The sequence below is a fragment of the Apis florea genome, unplaced genomic scaffold (assembly GCF_048593485.1).
Source record: "Apis florea isolate Af1SG1 unplaced genomic scaffold, ASM4859348v1 contig_3158_pilon, whole genome shotgun sequence".
NCBI classification, from domain to species: domain Eukaryota; kingdom Metazoa; phylum Arthropoda; class Insecta; order Hymenoptera; family Apidae; genus Apis; species Apis florea.
Genome location: NW_028256713.1, coordinates 3,314,706 through 3,336,793, shown reverse-complemented (window position 1 = coordinate 3,336,793; position 22,088 = coordinate 3,314,706). Strand labels below are relative to the sequence as shown.

General features: G+C 27.0%; 1 protein-coding gene and 1 long non-coding RNA gene across 12 annotated transcripts; one reads left to right on the top strand and one right to left on the bottom strand.

Moving 5' to 3' along the window:
* Positions 1 to 1,414: 1,414 nt before the first annotated feature.
* LOC105736953 (cytochrome b5 reductase 4) lies at positions 1,415 to 22,049 on the bottom strand. Of its 11 annotated transcripts, none has more exons than XR_015292373.1 (13): positions 21,824 to 22,049; positions 19,519 to 19,899; positions 8,929 to 9,099; positions 6,494 to 6,594; positions 6,239 to 6,395; positions 4,991 to 5,253; positions 4,690 to 4,912; positions 4,100 to 4,394; positions 3,536 to 3,622; positions 3,300 to 3,458; positions 2,956 to 3,201; positions 2,540 to 2,769; positions 1,415 to 1,771 (listed from the first exon to the last, which is right to left on the bottom strand). XR_015292373.1 is itself a non-coding variant. In XM_086909382.1 (11 exons), the coding sequence occupies exons 2-11, from the start codon at positions 19,751 to 19,753 to the stop codon at positions 3,147 to 3,149; spliced, it is 1,746 nt and encodes a 581-aa protein (XP_086765508.1). In that variant the 5' UTR covers positions 19,754 to 19,899; positions 21,824 to 22,049; the 3' UTR covers positions 2,818 to 3,146. The 11 variants fall into 11 exon arrangements, 7 of the variants coding, with proteins under 7 accessions (XP_086765508.1, XP_086765510.1, XP_086765509.1 ...); XR_015292375.1 differs by lacking the exon at positions 2,540 to 2,769 and adding an exon at positions 10,796 to 10,924 and having other exon boundaries at positions 21,704 to 22,028; XR_015292374.1 differs by lacking the exon at positions 2,540 to 2,769.
* On the top strand, positions 6,261 to 18,642 carry LOC105736954 (uncharacterized). Its single transcript, XR_015292377.1, has 6 exons — positions 6,261 to 6,415; positions 14,300 to 14,570; positions 14,640 to 14,784; positions 15,303 to 15,346; positions 15,428 to 15,523; positions 17,983 to 18,642. It is a non-coding gene; the product is annotated as an uncharacterized LOC105736954 (long non-coding RNA).
* Positions 22,050 to 22,088: the final 39 nt, after the last annotated feature.

Below are 22,088 nucleotides of genomic sequence, written 5' to 3'. Positions count from 1 at the left end.
AAACTTATCACGATCAATGATGGATATTCCGTATTTTGTGTGAAAAAAAAATTTATCGTTGAAAATTATTAAAGCGGAATTGAAGATAATGCAATTATCTTTTCTTCTTCTTCTTCTTCTTCTTCTTCTTTCAGAATCGAAACGAATGCTGAAAATTATTCATTTGGAAAATTAATTGAGAGGTTTCCACAATCCATGGAAGGTATAAATATTTTGGAAAAGATATATTTTTTTAAAATAAAGACTTTACTATTTTTTTTTTTTATTAAAATAAAAAATTCACAATCGATGCACGATTTCTATGTTTATATCATTGAATTATTTTTTAGATAATTTGATTCTAATTTTTAAATAAAATTGTGGACGTCTCGTGAATAAATTTGATGAGGATGATGTTAATTTGATAGATCAGAGGAGAAGATTAATAATTCGATGGTTAAGTTCACAGGAAGTTGAGGAATTAATAGTTTGAATAGATTTGATATTCAGTTATGATCTGCTTGAAGTAATTAGGCAATCGAAGGAAGTTGGTTATGAGAATGAATAGTGAGGGATTTACATTGAATACACAGTTTCTGTGAAATATATTGAATTATATAATACTGTAATTTGTTTTATTAATGTAAATTAAGTAGTTATGAAGATTTTATTAACAAACTGACATTGTTAATATTTATGTTAATAAGATTAATATTGATTCAATTTAAATGTTACATTGTAAACATAGTCAAGAAAATCCATTGTGCTTCTTGAATATTTATTCACGTGCCCACTTAATTCTGTAGAATTGTAAATACATTTTATATTGGGAACAATGTAATTTATTCTGAATTTTCTGAAAGAAAAAATTTTTGGAAAATATATATATATATATATTTGTTCATAATTTAATCATCATTTTTAATTTTGCAGCATTATTTTTTTTATATTTTGACAAGTATTCATTATAATTATATATATTTTATTTTCATCAAAAAATAAAATTTCACAAAGTGAAAGATAATGGTATTAAATTTTTAAAAAATATTTTTAAAAAATTCTTCAATTCTTTTTATATCAAAAACCAAACAACTTTTTTAATTTTATTAATTAATTCTTCTTTTCGTGGATTTTTCCTTTTTTTTTTTAAATATTCAGGATAACACGAAAACTTCGTTTTTCTTAAAAAAATGTTCTCATCCTTATGAATCGTTTTTTTTTTTTTTTTAAACATGAAAATTACTTCTTCATCAGCGTCACCTGTAAAGTTCCAAAGTTTTCAAATTTTCGAAACTTGGCAAACTTCTCTCGTAAATAAAAATGTCACAAAACTTTTAAATATGAAATTTTAGGTTCCAAATAAAATATCTTCGAAAATTTTCAAAGATAAAAGGAAATTAAGAGAAGAAAATATGAGAAGGCGCAGAATGACAAGTAGCCATCAAATATTCATTTATTTCTGGTAACAACTATGTACACACATATACATACACATAGGCGTATTTAACATGTACGTAAATGCTGAAAGTGGTCCGTACTCGAATATGCTTGAATAAAATTATCCGCATCGCTTTCCAACATTGAAATATATAAGTACTTTTCTCTTTCTAACACGATCTTCAGGGATTTCTCGTCTCCATTTCTACCATACACTTTAATTCTCGTAGCATTACAGATAGGATCGAAGAATTATAATTCCGATACTTGTGTTACGAGGGTAATTTTAAAATATTTTTATGCGTTAGATCTTAGCCATTTGTTAGGCTTTTCTTAAATTCACCTGGACACACACCTGAGAATTTAAATATTTTTTTTAATTTTTATTTTCGAAGATCGAAGATCGAAACTTAGAAATTATTTTGTAAAGAATTATTTCATAGAAACTAGATAGATTCAGTTAAAACTATCGAATAGTGTTATTTGTGTTGTGTTGTGTATTCGATCAAATTAAAAATTTTAACAGATTATTACTGGTATTTTTCTATCTGTCTACAAATTCTGAATCAATTAAGATCTAATAAATAACTAATGAGACTTAACATCTCGATTAGGCCATGTTGTTGGTTATATGAGTTCATTCAGAGTTCTAAGGCCTTTGTTTGGCACACAATTTATTTCCAAAGGAAAGGGCTAAAATTTTTTTTTAATTTTAATCATTCTAATTTTTTACATAGAAATTAAATATCTTTACCTTTTTCATAAAGAACGAATAAAGATAAGTTTTCTCGAATATGGTTAAGAAATATATTTCGGTTTATTTAACCATTTCATGATCTAATTTTTTTTTTCTATTTCTTTTTATATATATATAATTATATTTTTATCTTTTGATGGATTTGATAGTTTCAAGTGTGTGAATGTATCTTATACGCAAAATCGAGCACGAAAGGATTAAAAAATAGCACCATGATCGTTTCGAATTGGTTTACGTCCGAAAATATTTGTGAATATTCCCGGATAAATCGTTCAAAATACAGTTCTCTGGATGATAGGTTAAAAGACATTTGTAAAAATAATTTGTTTTCATGTAGAAAGTACATTCATGGACGCTTATACGCACAATTCGTCTCATAGAATCCAAAGACTTTCATCTGTGACCCTTACTCCTATTTTTTTTTCTTATTTATTTTTCTCGTTTTTCTCTTTTTTTTTTTTTTTCGAATTTTGTAGATATAATACAAAGAGTGAGCATTTGTATTAAATACAAATTTGTCTCTCGTTTGACACAATCTTATTGATTTGATAAATTATTGATTTGATTTGAGAAATTACACAAAAGACACATCAGTTCTATAAAAGAAAAAACGAAAATGAATTTCTTCCGATACATTCGATATGTAAATTTTAATGAAATTTTAATTTATTAAAATTTAATTATACATATATACATAAAATATATAATAATTCTTGAAATAAGATTTGCTCACTTTTCCAAATATATTTAATATATTCGAAATTTATTTCTAATGAACTCACATGCACGATACTGAGGCTGCGGGCGGAAATAGGAGTAAAAGTATCCAAAAGATTCTTTTTAAAAATTCGACAATGATACGTTATTTATTATTTTTCTCAAAGAAAATACTCGGCTACCAATGTTTCCATCATGCGTTCAATGTTTCGACATTTGGTATCAAAAGAGAGAGGTACATTCTCGATGAGTGCACTTAATCGTCAAATTCGTACATTTGGTAGGGTTTCCAGTCAAGTTTTTGAAGAGATCTAAAAGATATATTTCAAAATTTTAATTATAAATCAGAAAGTCGAAAGAAAAATTATTAAAAGTAAGGATTTATTAAGGTGAATTATTTTTCATTTACTTTTTCGCGGATTGTATGAATCCTGGAGGTCCACAGGTAAAAACACACGCGTCAGGGGAAGTTTCTGCGACCAATTCCTTTAATAAATCATCGGATATCGTGCCACGTCTACCCGTCCATGTGCTTTCGGCTTGCGAAAGGATATGTGTGACTTTTAATCTGAAACGTGTCATTATTTCATTCAAACACAATGAAATAGAATGAAATTATGAAAAATAATAAATTAATGTACCTACTTTTTATCTGCACTAGCCTTTTCTAATTCCGCCACGTAAAACATGTTTTCTTCATTTTTATTGAAGTTAAGTAAGTTTATAGTCTTCCTGAAAAGATTCCAAAATAAGAAAAAGAATTATTAAATCAAGCAAAAGTTGGTGAAAACTGTGACAAATTAACATTGGTGGTCTATAATCTAACAAGTGGTCTATAAATCTAACAAACTACTTGCAATTTCACATCACGCTATGCCAGATTTAGTACAATTTCAAGAGATATAGGCTCGACCATGCCAAAAATCTTTCGTGCACAAACTTTCATCGCCACGTGATTCAAACAGATGAGCTCTACTAGACGATTCAATAAAATCTACCACCACGAATGCTTCCAGAAAAATTCTTTTTCAATAAATATTACGTAAATCGCGTGATGATATTTCTTCATCGAAAAATTTCTATTCGACGAAATTTTTCTCGTAATTGCATACATTAAAAAAATGGCGTGCAAGATATTCATTTTTATCCGGTCCACCTTGTATAACAAACTCTATAAATATCGATTAATGATTCGTAAGAGATACTGACACGCTGCGCCTGGCCAAAGCTCGTTGAATGATGCCAAGCATCGCTGTCAAACCGGTGCCACCCGCGAGCATGTGAATGACAGAATAACGATCGAAGGATTCTATTACAAAGGCACCTAAAGCATTGCTCAAGAGGAAGGTTTGGCCAATCTGAAGAGCGGTTATGGACGGACTGAGAGCACCTTGGGGGTATCTTTTGATCATTAAACACAGACAATCGGATTTGTAATTTGGCGCTATGTCGTCAGGATGAAGGCACGGTGGGACAGGCGTGTACGATCGTGATACTTCCATCCCTGAAATAAAATATTTGATATAATTTTGGAAACAAAGTGAAAATATTGAAGTTTATTTTGAAGTTAGTTATAAGTTTCTTAATTGATCTTCAAAAAATAGGTAAATTTTCAATCAATTTCTTGATAATATACAAACTATTAGAATATGCAAATTTAACAATATTCTTAGCAAGCACTTATTTAATATTCATTGTTTTCTTTTGAAATTTATTAACCAACGAATCAATGAATTATGAATCACAATTAGAAAATCTTCGATGACAGAGAAAAGCTAATGGAAGGAACAAATATGTACCCATGACGTTCATCTTGGCTTCTACGTGCCTGCCAATGGGCACCACTTCCAAGAAATTTTTCGCTCGAACGACTAATAGGTGAACTAATTTGGAAAGGGATTTATTCGTAACAACTTCGTATTCTTTGTAAATTCGACTATTCGTATTTGTCTCTCTGGATATCGTTTGACTACCTTGAGATTTCCATATCTCTTTCTTTTGCTTCGTAAATGTAAAATCGACCTAGAAAAAGGAAAATTGAGTTATTTATTTTAAATCTTAAATTCTTATTTAACAAGATGGAATTGAAAAATATATCACCTCCATCGTGTCGAAATTTCTGCTGCACATCGGCGGCCATTTTATTTCCGCTATCAGTTCCAGCTGATGCGTTATTATGTCCTTCTCGAAAAATAACTTGAATATCAACTTCGAGTCGCTTATCCTACTTAATTGATAGCTCACACCTGGATAATCTCGAACAGTTTGGTAAAATAACGTGATCGTGTTGGATGTCTGTCTCCAATCCATTTTTATATTCGACAAATCACCGTCCGACACGTTTTCTTGACTGGTACTATGAGCTAAAAATTTATATCTTTTAGTTTTAAAATTCAAAATATCTTTGAATTCTTTTATATATATATATATAATATCAATATTAATATTTTATTATTTTTCTACGCACAAATTCCAACAAGACAAAAATCCAAACTATTAAATATAAATAGAAACAGAAAGTCTTTTCTCTTTTTCTATTCTTTTCAAATTTCAACTTTCTTGATCTTTTAATTCTTCGGTGCATATTACTCAATCTTTAAAAAAAATAAATCTTTGAATTGTTAAATCTTCATACCTCCCAAAAATTAAAATCTCAACACACGACATAAAATCATCTTAAATATCTATTTTTTCCCTCATTAACATTATCAATCACAAACATTATATTCGACTTATTTCTCAATATTTCCAAATGATATTTAATCATTTAGAAACCGAATATTTATTTTTTCCTTCCATTAACTACTTATAAATATTACATTCGATAACTCGTTAACATTCACATTCATTCGACAAATGGCGTAAAACATAAGAATAGAATGTTAAACAGTATTATCTCTGAATAACGCAATCAATGATATTGCAACTCGTAATTTTCTACATAAATTTCTTTGTAACTACAAGAGACGTAAATCGTGAATCTAATATTCATAATAATCCATTTTCATTGGCTTTCAGATTCATTTCCCAATTTGCAACATTCGTCACAACCAATCCAACTAATCATTTCTTCAGTCACATCACCAACAATCATCAACGTACACGCATTCATTCATATATCTCAACGGATTCAATAAAGTTCACGAATCTTTATCGACGATCTTTTTTTGCTATTTCCTACATAAAATCATTTTAAAAGCCATTAAGAGCATTCATTTTTTTTCTCTCTCTTGACAATACACCATGGAAAGAATAATCCTCCCTCTTTCTCCGGAACTAATTAACTAACACTCGTTTATCGCAACGAATGGCACAACGAGTAGTAGGTGGTCCTCTTTCTCTACTCACTCGTGCAACTTGTTGTTATCAGGTTCTGGGCCGTCGATGAACAATTGGTGGCGGAGTTTTCCATCGAGGACGAGGAGGAACCGCTCATCGAGCCACGGCTCAGCCTTCCCACCACGCATTTCTGAAGGATGCTCTGATAGTTGACCCAAGCGTGCACCTGCAACGGACGATCTATGGGTACGTAAAAATAAACGTCGATCGAGCGAGGGATCGGTCCTCGTTGATCGTGATGGATTGGATATTGATTGGACTCACGCTTTCGAACAGTTTGGTCGCGTCTTTGCCGACCCCTCTCATCAACTCGCTTATCCCTCCTGGGTGGAAATCCATGTAACGTGTCACGTTGAACACGATTCCTGAAAAAAACGTTGAAACGTAATTATTAATTATTACGTTACATCGTTCTTAAAAGTATTTTTTATAATATTATTTTACGAATTGTGGCAACTATGCCTAATAGTTGGAGAAAAAATTGGTGAATTTCAAAATTTAGGAGGAGAACGAGTAGGAAAACGGATCATCGTGATGAAAAAAGTTTCTTTTTTTTTTTTTTTTGTTCTTTCAACAAAATGGAAAAAATAGAAAGATCATCATTCTCTTCTCTCAAATGGAAATATTTTGATTGATTTCGAAATTCGTTTCGAATAAATTGAATTTGTTATGCGTATTACAAATTTGCAAAATATTTTTTTTTTTTTTTAATCAATAAAAACTGAGAAGGTCAACTTGATTTTTCTTTTCGATTATAAACGGCATAATATAGGTGATACTATCTTGAAACTTGTTTCGAATTCATTATTGTTTTATTCCTTTCTTCATTATCAATTCACTATTACAATTGTACGATGCATAATTCGTACTAAATTTATTTATTATCTTTCTTTTTTTCGCTTCTTGTTATTGCTTTTTTAACTGTTCGGCGTAATGGTCGAAGCGTTTCCTCATATTTTTCTGAGTCATCGTTCATTTCGTATGTCGGGTCACGCGCGATCGCAAAAATATACGCCGGCGAATTTCATAGGTAGGAATTAAAATAGGCGAGCGGCGCAGGGATCGTGACAGGAATAAAAATAAATATTGAACGATTCAACGTTGGGGAACAATGGACGTTGGGGAAAGTAAATTTTAATCAAACTAAAAGCGGACGTTCAACGGCTGCCCTATATTGTTCCTTTGCCTCTCTCCCGGCCGCCGTTTGTTCGTTTTCTTCTTGCCCGAACAACGCGCCATCCAATCACGCCCCCCATCGATTATCACCGTCTAAGAGAAAATACATAAATGTGATATCAATAATGGAAAGAATTTTCTTAATAAAAGGAACAAGGTTGAATTTCAATTTCCTAATTTAAATTTACTTCAAAGCTCAAAACCACAGTTTAGAATTCCTCTATAATTTTCTCGTATAATATTATCATTCTAGTTTCTATTCTAGCCTCCAACACTAGTCGTTTAATATTCCTTCGTGCTTTCTGTTAACGAGCAGTTTTCTTGAGTTATCGCTCGCTTGGTGAAAAATTACTACTACACGAAAAGATAATTGTTAGATAATGGAACTAGTTTCGTGAGAAACTATTGAGAATTTAAAAAAAAAAAAAAAAAAAAAAAGAAATATCGAGAACAACGAAGGAAGATGATTAAAAAAATTGTTGGAATTTATTTAGAGATAGAAAAAATAAAATAAAATAAAATAAAACGTCAGAATGTTAGAAGTGAACGCATGAGAAACTTGAACCAACATCAATTCCACCATTTGGCCCAGATTCTCGGATTTTATTTAATTTCCACTAAGTACATAATTTTCCAATTTATATAAAGACTTTGCTCGTCCTTGCTCACCTATTTCGTTAAGCTAAACTTAAAAAGGTCATAAGTTTTCATAATACATAAATCCAAGGAAGTCGCGTTAAAACCGACTATCCCATTAATCAAATGAATTTAGATCACTCTCCGTGTTCATCGATTCTCCTTTTCTTCGATTTAATTCCAATCTGATCGTATAATTCGATGCGACCGCTTTCCCTTCGTGGAAATGAGATTAATGAATAATCTTGGTTGGTGGAAACTGCGTTTGAGCTGTTCGAGAGAATTGTTATTGGAAACGGGTCCGAGTGAAAGTTAAGTTTCGAAGTTAGACAGGAATTTAGATGGTTTACAACCGAGGAAAATGGGGGATTTATTATAGGTCTTCGAGGCCGTAAATTTTGCCGAATTAGAATTTAATTATTTAAAAGGAATGAGAAGTAGGAAGGAATATTTGAATATTGATAACGGCAATAAAGTATAAATTATCCAAAAATAACGAATTAAAAGATAGATACTTTTGCTAAAGCAAAAACATGATTAAATATTCAAGAAAATTTAAATTCGAAAAAATAAAGAAATTTTATCTAAGAAGTAATGACAATATTTTATTCGTATATATAAAACTTGAAAAAAAAAAAAAAAGATATGTAAATCGAAAAAAAAGAGGAAGGAAATTCGAAAAGAGGAATAAAACTTAAAAAAAAAAACGAAACGTGCTTGAACGTGAAAGAGCAATTTTCAAGATCTCTTTTTTATGTTAATTAACACGTTACATTACAACTTTCACCGTTATAACGAATTTTAAGCAGGCTTAAAAACTTTTCACTCCCGGCACCGAGAAAGAATTCTAGAATCGAATGTAGTTTTATTTGAAATAGAGCCGTTACCTCGAATCGCGATCCAAGCATCGTTTTGCTTATTATGACTGGCCAGCTCGGATAATGTTACGACCCGTGGAACACCACCAACGCCGGTTAGATCGACTCCAGAATTGCCCAATCGAATCCAGTCCATCAAACTGTGGCCGGGCGCTAGGGCGGTTTTATTTCGGGGATTGCCTGCAAAACGTAAAAGATCACCTCGTTTTCCTTCCTTTCCTTTATTTTAATTTATCGATACGATCGTGAAAATAGAAGAAGAGGGACGTATTTTTAGAAATTATATTTTCGTTCGTATGAAACGTGTCGAGCGTTTTTCGGGAATCCATGGTTGCTACGTGTTGTTATTCAAATTTATATGTATATATTTTTTTCATATTTTTATGATGAAACTTATAATTCGAAATTAATTAATGAAAAAATATACATTGTCGTAATTTGATATCGAGCAAAACAAATGTAATTGATGATCGTCGTTGATGATAGGAATAGAAGGATTATCGAATGTTTTAAAGAAAATTTAATATTAAAATGTTCGTATTATTGAAAAATATTTTTCGTGCAATACAACTCGTGACCGCTTTGTTTTCTGACTGTCCGCGTGTTTTTTTATCTTAATATTCAGATCGAAATTGAATTAGCATATTTAACACGTTAACAATTAGTGACGCAGTTCCAGTTTTCAGTTATAAGAAATATTAATTATTAATGCGTTTCAAAAATTTTTATTCTAATTCTATTTATTTACAATTTAAAATGTGTATATTCGCTATCTGATATTGAAATTCGATTTTAATTCCCCGATTTCTTCCATTCCATATATTTATTTTTAAAAAAAATTTTACAGCGGACAATCAATCCATTAAATTTAATTTACGCAATCTTCAAACTTAGCGGAAATATGACGACGACTCTCTCTGCCAACTTTCTAAAAGCTTTCACTTCAAGAGGAAAACGGTCATATTATCAGAAATTTAAATAATATTTCTATCTATGTTTAAATATTTTCTTTCATCCATCAGAAGTTCGAGAATTTGAACGCGATTTCGTATATTTAATTTTGTCATTATTTTCGTTGCAATAACGAGCCTCGAATGATAAATTAATAGAAAAGTTACGCAATTAAAAAAAATTCATTAATTGAAATATTTATCTGTCCGTTTTACACTATTTATTCCACATGACGCAAATTGAATGCACACAGATGAAAAAAAACTCGTCTACAGACTTCGATAAAAAGAGAAGAAGAATAAATACGTAGTTAAACATGAAGCGTATATTAATTCACATACAATAATTTGAAACTACGCGTTCCATCTAGAAACGAAATGCACATCTCGTTTATAAGAGTCAATTAAAAGTTATGTCATAATAGACGAACAAATTAATAAACTAAAATTTTTTGGAAATACATATTTCATTTGACTTAATTGTTAAACAAATATGCAAGATTAATTTATAACTAATTTTATAATTAATCATGTTACGATTGAATCATCATGACTATATATATATATCAACTATATTCAAAAAATAAACCTAAAGAAATTATTATAAATTTATATGATAACATTTAAGATTATTAAGATATTTCTATATTACGAATTTCTCAATGGAATTTATCGTGAAACGTTAGCAAGATTAAATTTGTATAGAACGTCGAATGGAGAACGTATTATATCCTAAATTTAAAATATCCATCAAATAATTGAACGAAGAACAGATACTAGATTTATTGTTTATTCGTCGATAATATTTAAATACGCGTGGAGAAATCCTTTGGTTCGAAGGTCGATGAGTATGGAAAACACAATGGGCATGTTCGCAGAAACGAGACTCGCGTAAAAGTAATAGTCAATTATCGTTAATTACTGACCGTCCTGAATCTGCAAACCGAGACTCTGCGGAGACCCGTCGCCGTCCATGACGGAAACCAAAGACGCGCCGCAGCATCGTGGCATTTTCTCATCGAAACGTCACAGTCCGCAAACCTTTAACCATCCTCCTGCATAGAAATTGCATTGAGTTGAGAAACAACCAACCCTGAGCAAACAAAGATCTTTCGTGCGAAAAGGGAAAGAAAAGAGATTTCATCGTCATGATTTCATTCCCTTCAATCGTGGGGATTTGTATTCCGTCAATTCTACGTATGTATTTTCGTACACGTTTGATCAATTTTCTAAAATAATTGTTATTTTAGAATAAGTAGGGATTCAATAGGAAATTTTGCATTTGTATCACAAAAGAAAGGAAAAAAAATTATTGAATATATTATAATTTTTTTTAAATTATAAATATTAATCCATGAGACTTTGAATCATTAAATTAATAATTAATTTTTTTTTCTAGGTATATAAAAGAAATCATGAATAAAGATTTAGTAGCCGTCCATCGATTAAAAAGATAAAGAAGAAAGTAATAAAAATGATAAATTAATATTCAGAATATTAAATCAATATTCTTTTAAAGTTCTTTTTTTTTTTTTTTTTAATTCTTTGCATTCGATATGCATCTCAAATATAAATATAATAAGGAAAGATTTTTTTTTTAATAATTTTTAATATTAATTTTTATATAGTAGTAAATTTTCTTTTCTTTTCTTTTCTTTTTTCTTAATATTTATAACGATAAAATATATGTTATTTTTTGCAAATACATTTAAATTTATGATAATATATTCAAAATGCAAATTTAATTATATGTAAGTACATTAAACGCGTATCGATAAAAATGTGCATTAAATGTGCATTAAAAATGCGTTATCAAATGCATTTCCTGGAAAAAAAAAATTATCACGTCCAAAATATTGATTATTAAATCTATTTTTCTTTATTACAAGTTTACAAATTAATATTTACAATTTTATATTGTTATATACATTATAGAAATAAATAAAAATTGTGATAAAATTGTTATATAATTTTCATATTTAGTGCTTAATATGCACGATATAAATTTATAAATTGAATTTAAAAAGATAAAAGTGCAATAATTTTTTAATGGTTTTATATCTTAGATTTTCTTTTTTTATACTTTATTAAAAAATAATTACAGTGCATTAACAAATGATATAAAAAAATCTACTATTATAATTAATAGTATAATAATGTGATGTGATAATAAAATAGATTATCCTATATCAGATTGTTCTATAAATAAATTTGCTTTTATTTTCCATTCTATTCTATTATAATTTTTAATCCATTTTTCATTAAGAATTAATAATATAGATATTATTATGGATAATAATATCTTCAATTTTAAAATTATATTTCTATATTTCAAATAAAATTGTTATTCACAACTAAGAAGAAATAGATTTAAATTGATCATTTTTCATTGTAATTTAAAAATATAGTCTCGAGAAAGAAAAACCGTTTAAACTTTAATGTCAAGATATAAGCAAACTTGTGTTCAAGTTTTCGTGGAACAGCTCGTGAGGAAAGAAAATCTTATCATTGAAAGAATTAATAAAATATAATTTATTCATATTAAATTATAAGCAAATGAATTTACATCGATCTCTTTGAAAATACTTCAATTACTAATCAAGTAATAAACTCGAATAAAAGAAGGATAAAAATAATTAATTTTCGATTTTTTTATTTTATCAAAACAAAAATAAAATAATAATAGATTGTTTTGATGTGTGATTCCTCTGATAAAATTTTTTCAATACACTTGCGATATAATTATTTGATGGGAAACTTACTTGATATAAAATTTCCCATCAATACAAGAAATAAAAATATTCTCATATAAAATTAAGATCTCGCAAAAGCGAGATAATTATTCATATCCAATGTAACTTTCAGATAAAATTTTCCTAAAACAGCCTCAATTGTTCTAAAATTACTTTTTGATAAGATCAAAAAGCAACAAAAAGTGAAGAAAAAACAATACACACCAGCATATACAAAAATTAACATTAAAATTGCAAATTTTCATCTAAATATTTCATTAAATGTTTCATTAAATTAACATATGGAAATGATTGTAATAAAATTTATTATTATTCGATTTCAAAAAATCTTTTAAAAAATACTTAATGATATAATATAATAGAAAAAGTCAATAACTTCTTTTTCTTTTTTTTTTTTTTATTAAAAAAGAAAGACAATAATCAATACCTCTGATATATAATAAATCAATTTGTTTTTTAAAAAATTATAAAAAATTATAAAAATTTAAAACATTAATAATCAAAATTTCTATTCAATAGTTCCAATATAAAATACATAAAAAATGTATCTACTGCAAAAAATTATCGATCCATCAAATGCAAAAATGCAAACAAGCCATAGTCCACCATGGAAGTGAATCGTAAAAAACGGCGGGAACGTGAATATTATGCGTCGATATATAGACTCTTTATTATACTTAAATTCAATCTCATGAATAATGTATATTTTCTAAAATTTGAATATATCTTATAATTGATAAAAATTTTATCAATTTAAAAAAAAAAATTAAAATCTTTTTGAGAGAAGCCGAAAATTTTAAGCCAACTTATTAATAAATTTATAATTTGAATATTTTTTCATATTTTCGATAATTAGAGTGTAATATATATCGATATTCCACATCTGTGGAAATTCTCATTTTTATTAACATTATTAAAATGCAAATTTGTTTTATCATTTATATATTATAACAAATATATAGTTTACTTTGAAGATTTTATATATTTGCTATAAATGCATAATACTCGATTTAACAATAAAGAATGGTTCATAACCAATATTAATATTAATTTATGGATTTCGATTGAAAGTTATGATACAAAAGGATATTTTCTCTGAATTAAAAAAATTCGAACAAAATAGTCCAGTCCAATTCCTTAAACCACAAAGGATTTATAAAAAATATTTTTCATTTCCTTTTTCCAATATACATACCCAAACAATCTCATTACTTATTGAATGACCTAATATCCCCCAGGAAAAGTTCCGGAAACCAACCGAAACAACGAACAGTGGCGTCGATCGATATTCTGTTCAGATAAAATTGACAAACAATTGTCACTTTCAGCGTGATCCTCAGTGACCAGAGTCACCGATGAATAATATCGAGAAAAACACGCGCACAGTCTCTCTATTCTCTAAAGAATTCAATATCATTGCAATATCCAATATCTATGCCAAGGTCCATTCTAAATGGAAATTAAAAAAATTCATCTTTCTTTTCTTTCTATCCCTTATGATTTTCCAATTCGATTTCAATTTCAACCTTAATTTAAGATCTAAAGAGATGGTCTAAGGTTAAGACTTGTTACATTAATGTTATAAAATGGATAAACTGGCCAAAATAATTCACAGATGTCGATGAACGCGAACTATGAATTGTGTGTCGACACTAAACTATGTATTGTGTGTTTTAGGGAAACGTGACCGCGATAGATGAGAAGCAGGGTGAAACGTTGATCCCGCGCTGGTGGACTAGAAGATACTGCACCAAACACGCGGACCGATATAGCCCTCAGACAGGTAGATCAATATAGTAGCTACGGCATGCCTAACACGCAGGATCTCTTGCCAGTGAACGCGTGCCTCTCGGCCCGCGGTGATTGAGGGTGAACCTAGCCGAATTTCATCTCAAATTGAAAATAACAAGAGCTAACTTGGTTTGAAACAAGGAATACTTTCGAATAAGTAATTAATTCACTCTGGAAATTATTAAAAAAATTTGAAAGCACTGAATCTGATTGATGAATATTTCAGATTTTTTTTTTTTTTTTGATATTACAATTAGAAATTTTGAAATGAAAATTCATTTCAAATGATTCGTTGATTGCTTTTTTGGAAAACCCTGGAAAGATACAGAGAAGCTACTATTAAATGTATAACTGCAATTATGATATTGAAGGTATGGCAAGTATTTTTATTGAAATAGGAATTATATATGTATATATCTATTGACCTTCAGTATAGTTTAATTGTTATCATTTATGCAGGATGTACAAGAAGAAAATTGAATAGATCCATTGATATGTTTATCAAGTCATTCTAAGTCATAATTCATTTATTATTGATTTATGTATATCTAATTGAAATGAATAATTCTTTACTTTTCAAGAAATCCTTGATTTTTTTTTTATTTATTGCTTGTATTATATTATCATTAATAAGTATCATTTTATAAAAACTAAAGACTTATTGCTATATTTCATTGTTTGAGTAAAATTTTTTCTTAAATAAATTAATAATTAATGAACCAAGCCTTTATTATACATTCAATACAAATATGATGTTGTAAATATTTGATTTTCTCTTAAATATATATATTTATATATATATTATATATTATATATAATATATTTATATATATAAAATTATATGTGTATGTTTTATATATATATATATAACATAGATTGATTGTTTCAGTGTCAAGAAGAACTTAGAGGCAACATTTCTTTATGGAAATAACAGTATATTCGATATTATATATTATATCATTTTCACGTACCTAAACCTGAATTCTCAAGTAACTCGATATCTTTCTCTTTCAGCTATATTCGATCGAATGCTGACTATTCATTCAGTCTTGAATTGTTAAATCCTTCCTGAATAGCTGACTTTGAGATATAGTTCTACTTATAGCTCCAGTAAGTGAAGTTGTTTAGTATGTATTATGATATGTATTACATATATTAGAATCTAATATTTAAATGATGAGTTATGTAGCAAAGATTTAGAAATATAGTTTAGTATTGTACAACTTATTATTAATTCGCAACTCTGTTTTTCTAACTATGAGTAGTTACATCTGAGAAAGATATATGATAAAGATATAAAGAATTAATTAATTTTTCTTTTAATTTTTATAAAATTTAAATTTAATTTAATTTAATTTAATTTAATAAAAATATAATTAATAATTAATTAATAATTTAGAAACATTGTTGAATTTAAAATAATAATTATTGATTTCTTTTTAAATAATTTAAAAAAAAAATATTATACTTGTCAAAAACAATGAAAAAATATTTGAAACAAAATAGATATTTATAATTTAACTAAATTAGATTCTAAATATTGATTGTCTAACATTTAAATATTGTTTTTTAAAAACACTTTATAGTGTATAAAGCTGACATAAATTCAGAGTTGAGAGATATGTTCGCAAGCACTTTAGATTTAACGACATGAAATTTTACTAATTAGAAGTAACTTAATCTTGTTATTTTAGCATGAATAATTTTTCAGTCAAGTGTATAATGATGTTAATATTCACATATAATATGATGAAATTTTAAATATTGTATAAGAAAATTTCTTTATCTTTACTATTACAAAACTAATTATGCAATTTTTATAAACATAAGAGAAAATTATTTCTATAAAATAATTTATTTCTTTTAATCATATAAATTGAATGAAATATAAATTTTCTAATAGAAAATTCAATGATAATATTATCATTTCCATCTCTATTATTAAACATAGGAACAAAAAAAATAGATTCACTTAAGAGAATAATCAACTGATAAAAAAAAAAATCCACTTCCAAAGAAATTGATTAAAAAATTTAATTTGGATTAAATATAAAATTGAGTGAAAATTTAAAATATAGAATATGAAATAATAGAATATAAAATAAAATAAAATAAAAAGACATTTTAAAAAATAATTTTCTCATTCATATATTTGATTTTCAAACAATTAAGAATATAGAGATAAAAAAAATATTAAATATCATTCAATAAGATTTAAATAAGATCTTTTTATTTTCGTTCCATCATTTACAATATTTATATTATTAATAATTTTGCAATAAAATAAATGGTGATCACATAATTCAAAATTTTATGTCAGAATTATTTGCTTTCTTTTTTCTAAGAAATAAATTATATTCAATTAGTAGAATAATTTTTAGTCAATTAGTAGTTAATTAGTTAGTCAATTCTTTTATAATCATGTTCATTTAAGATTTCTCTATTTAAGATTCACGCAAAAGATATAATTGCATATAAATTAAAATTGTTCTTACGACGTTGCTCATAATTTTTTTAACTCAAATGCATGAATCAACTAATGAAAAGAATCGATTAATGAAATTCCTGAACTAGAATTAAGGCTATTTAAACCAATTAAAATTCAATGTAGCCAATTAAATGTAATTGTCCGATACGTTTGTCGCCTACATGACAAAGGATTTAAATCCCACGTTAAATATTCGATTAGAACATTTAAGTATACTAAATCCTATAGAACTGGAAGTTAAACAATGACTATGAAATAAACAATGATAATGATATACAAATAAAAGAATAGATAATGTGTACTATACTTGGAAAGAGAGATTCGTGAGTCATTATTATTTCTTTTCTTTTATGATGCAAAAATAATATAATTATTGAAAAAAATATTATATATATCTTAATTACATAAAAAATTTTTTTTTAAACATACAAAACTTTTTAAAGATTTTAAATGTTAGAATATTCGTTAAAAACATTGAAAATATTAGAGTAATACAAAACAAAACACAAAATAATAGAACTTCTACGATATAACATTAAAAATAGTAAAGCTTCTATGCTATTATTTTTTGAATGGATCAACTCAAACAGTTGAAGCTCTGTTCATAAACATTCAAATGGAACTTTTAGATAGTAGAAAATTGAAATAGTAGAACTTTTACGTAATACATATTCAAAGGTTCTACTATTTCTACAAAGAGACTCATAAAACAAAGAAAGAACGAACAATCGTTCCTCAAATGTTATTTTAATAGTAAAACTTCTCATACAGGACGTTTAAACGGTAGAACTTTTGAACAATAGAATATTCAAATGGTAAAATTTTTAAATAGTAAAAAATTCAAATAGAACTTTTAATGTTATTCAGATAACCAAAAATTCTACTATTCTTGATGAAAAAACTCATAAAGCAAGGAATGAACAGAAAAACAGTCGTTCATAATTTCGATTCAGTACCGATTCTCACTATCGGGACAGGACAGGGGACAGAATGGTTATACCGAAATGGCCCTGCCCTACCCTATCCTGATCCGATAATGTAAATCGGGAACGACTTTCAAATAAGAAAAATCCTTTTTCAGAGATGAAACGTCGATCTCAAATCCCACGATGCTTTCTTCTTCCAAATTCCAATCACGAGTAAGACCAATTCTCACTATCGGGACAGGACAGGGGACAAAATGTACCTGCCAAACGGCTCTGCCCTGCCCTATCCTGACCCAATAATGCGAACCGGGCATGATCCAGCTATCAGATTGTAATTGATTGGTTGAGATGAATGGATGATTTGCTGATCTCCGACCGATGATATTCGATTAACGAAGTTGAAATAATCATGAAAGCGAGTTTGAAGATAAATCGAAATGATATGAGAAAGAAACAAGAAATGTAGAATAATGCTCTATGAAATATTTCTAAAGTGTTTCTAATCTTCTTGCCACTTTTTCAAGATTGATGAAATTTCTGTTTCTCAAAATTATTTTTCTTGTACCCAGATTTAAACATATTTTTAACTTTCATTTCCCGATTTAAAAGATGATTTTTTTATTTTTTTAATATAAAAAAATTTTTATCATTATTTAAAATTATGTATCACTTAACGATAAATTATTTGAATAATTAATCTTTAAAATAAAATTTTTAAATTTATTTAAAAAATATATTTATTAATATTAAATATTAATTATTTATCTTTTAATATTTATTATTTTCATTTGAAATAAAAATTGTTCAACTTTGTATGTGATGAAGTTTTTGTGAAATTTTAATTAAAACAACTCTAGATTCTGACAACATTACATCAAGAATTAAGAATGTATTAGTTTTATAGATGAATCTTCAATTTAAATTTAAATAAATGTATTTTCAATTTATTTAAAATACTATAGGAATAATATGATAGAATTTTATTTGAATAATATAAAATATATGCAAAAGCTTTTGAAAGCCGAGTAATTGCGGTAAATAAAATATTCGTAATAAAACATAATCAAAGTTTGCTTAATAAATATGATTTAAATCGTGGCCATAATTAACTGTTTCAATTTATTAAACGTGTCACATTCTAGATACTCTGTTACAATTTGGAAACGATTCAAGTTGCACGAAGTTGAAAGATTCAATTTGCGAAACTTCAAAATTGATTCATGCTTTGGAATTAAATTATAAATTTAAAATTACGTAATATCAATACATAATGAAAGAGTAAATGGTAATGTTTAATAATATTTTTTCTGATGATATAAAAAAAGAGCAGATAACATTCAAGTTTTAACTTGTATATTTAATAACATGGATATAAACATATAAAATTTAGATTTTGTTTCTCAAGATAATCAGAGAGTATTAGAGCAAATCCTAATTTTTTTTTATAAGTATATAAAATAATTTTTTTTATAAGTATAATATCAAAAAACAAAATATAAAAGAATTTTTATTGATTGGAAAAATTGCAAATAAAATATGCTAATCCATCATCTTAGTTTAATGCATTAAATATATTCAATTAAATAATGAAAATGAAATAATCAATGAATTTTCTATATACAAATAAAAGCAAACAAAATTAAAAGCCAAGTCCAAAAGCTTATTTCTGAACAATCAATGAATTAGCTTACCAGTAGCCGAGCCTGATGACGATGGTCTCGTTTGACTAACTGCTCTCGCTTCCTGAAATTGCTTTACTCGAGCAATTCCACTAGGTAACAGTACAGCATTCTTCGCCAAAGAACTAACAGACAACGAAGACTTCACCTCCACCTTCTTCATCTTCTCTTGAATGTCTTTAGCATCATTGTTCACTTCTAACTCATTTACCTTTTCTTGTTGATCTTGAGCCGGACATTTCTTCATTCTGATTTCGTGTCTTTTGTTTTAATTCACAGAGAAGCAAATTTATAATTTGTATTTTCTTAGCATGAGATATTTTATTGTAACACATCGAATATGAGAAAAACAGAAAAAACTGTTGCACTTGTTATCTCACTTTTGAATTATAGCTGTGAATGAGAATCAAAATCTTTTTTATTAAAATTCGTTCTGTTAGTTTCAACTAGAATTCGTGTTTTTGTTAGTTACTGATAAAATATTTGCCTTAATAATTCTTTTCTTTCAATTATCTCATGTCCATAAAAATAATAATTGCAAAAAAATGTAAATAACAATAACAATTAAAAATATGTATGTATGTGATATTAAAAATAATTAATTGTATATAATATTAATAAAATATATTATATAATATAATATTAATAAAATATTATAATAAATAATAAGACATTATAATAAATATAATGATAAAAGTCATTATTATGATTAGTGGTAATAATGGTGAAAAATAATTTTGATTAAATATGATAACGTTCAAATAAAATTTTTCTTTTAATGGTGATACTTAAATTGCCGGAAGTCTCTGTTCGTACATGCGATTGCTGGATAAATAAATTTGAAAATTTTAATTAAATTTATCGCAAAACGCATATAATTTCTATTATAATCAAAAATATCAAAAAGCAAATTTGGAATGAAAATCATATCATTTTTTTTTCAATTTTCTTCTCAATTCCTTGAATACTTTATATATTAAAAAATATTGTATTTCTTTGAAAATATGTATTCATAAAATGCTATAATAATTTTTGTATTATTTACAAATAAAAATGAAAGAATAAATGAAGAATACAAAATAAAATAAAAAATTAAATTAAAAAAAACACAAAATAGATTATTTTTAAAAAAATATTTATAAATTTTTTCGCCACCTATTTTTCAACACATATCAAATTATTTTAATAAATGATGAAATTTAAAAAGAATTTTATGTATTTATATCAATCAATGCAGCGAATCAAAATTTAAATAATTATCTATATTTAAAATTAGCAATTGAGCATATATTATAAAATTATAAAAAATTAAAAAATTAATTTCATAATTAAAAAATTGTTTAAATAATAAATTTTATATAAACAAAAAATACATTATAAAAAATAAAAATAAATTATAGAAATATAGAAATGAACAAAACAATACAGAATTGGTTCAATAAACATATTCGAAATATATTGCGTGTTACTGAATAAACCTGTTAGCAATGTGGAGAAAAAAGATATACAATGACAATGACAATGTATAAAAAGTAAGAATAGTAAAAGGAATAAAGTCATTGATTTATAATAATATTTATAGTAATATAGCATTCTATAGTATTCTTAGATATTATAAAGTTGTTACTCAAATGATGATGTAATAATTTTAAAATGCAAGTAAATTAAACAATTTTGAATCAATAGAGTAACTAAAAAATATATATTGTAAATAAAGATTATCAAATTAAAAAAAATTGATTTTATTTTTTTTTTTAAATCAATATAACATATTCTAAATGAATCATAATATTTAATGGAATAATAACTATTAATTTCGACGTGGAAGTAATATGAAGGAATATATATATATATATAGAGAGAGAGAGAGAGAGAGAGAGAAACATGTCACAATGAAAAAGAAATATGTAAGAATGTTGATTTATTTTACACGATTTTCTATTAATACTGATATTTTCTAATCATAGAAATTAATGACAAAGAACAATGTATATGGAATTAAACGTATTCATTCAAAATTGAAAAAAAAATTCATTTCTATGTGAAAATATTAATAATAAAATTATAATCAAAGTTAATCATGAAAGTGAGAAATGAGACGTAGAAACAGAATGGCTAGCTAATTCGAGGCGACACCCAAATCGTTTTTCGATCTCGAAATAATCTTAAAAATATTCTAATGGATCATTTGACGTACTTCAAAAATCTTGTTACACAATTAAAAAGAACAACTTAGAAATTGAGACATGTGGATGATCAACACGGACGTTTTCGTGAGACAATACCGCGGCGCGAAGCCGCACACTCATGAGCTAACCTCAAAAAGACGATCGACGATCGTGAGTCGCATGTCAGAATAGAAAATGTAGAAGCCAGTCTTCACTGCACTATAACGCTACGTTATTAACTCAGCACGAGACGCGGCTAATAATAAAATCACCAAGAATAATAAGCGTTCTTTGTCGAATGATAAGGAAGCAAGTGGCCACAAAGTGACATTCACCCTTCGTACACATACATACGCGCCCGCGCACATTGACGCCATGTTCTCACTCCTACTCTTCTACATTCGTGATGGATGA

Excerpts from the sequence above, each read along its gene's own strand:
- LOC105736953 (XM_086909382.1), bottom strand. The coding sequence starts at position 19,753 with ATGAAGAAATGTCCGGCTCAAGATCAACAAGAAAAGGTAAATGAGTTA. Across the intron at positions 6,396-6,493 it reads CGACCAAACTGTTCGAAAGC|GTGCACGCTTGGGTCAACTA; the intron begins GTGAGTCCAATC and ends CGTCCGTTGCAG. Across the intron at positions 3,623-4,099 it reads GCTTTGGCCAGGCGCAGCGT|GAAGACTATAAACTTACTTA; the intron begins GTCAGTATCTCT and ends GAATCTTTTCAG.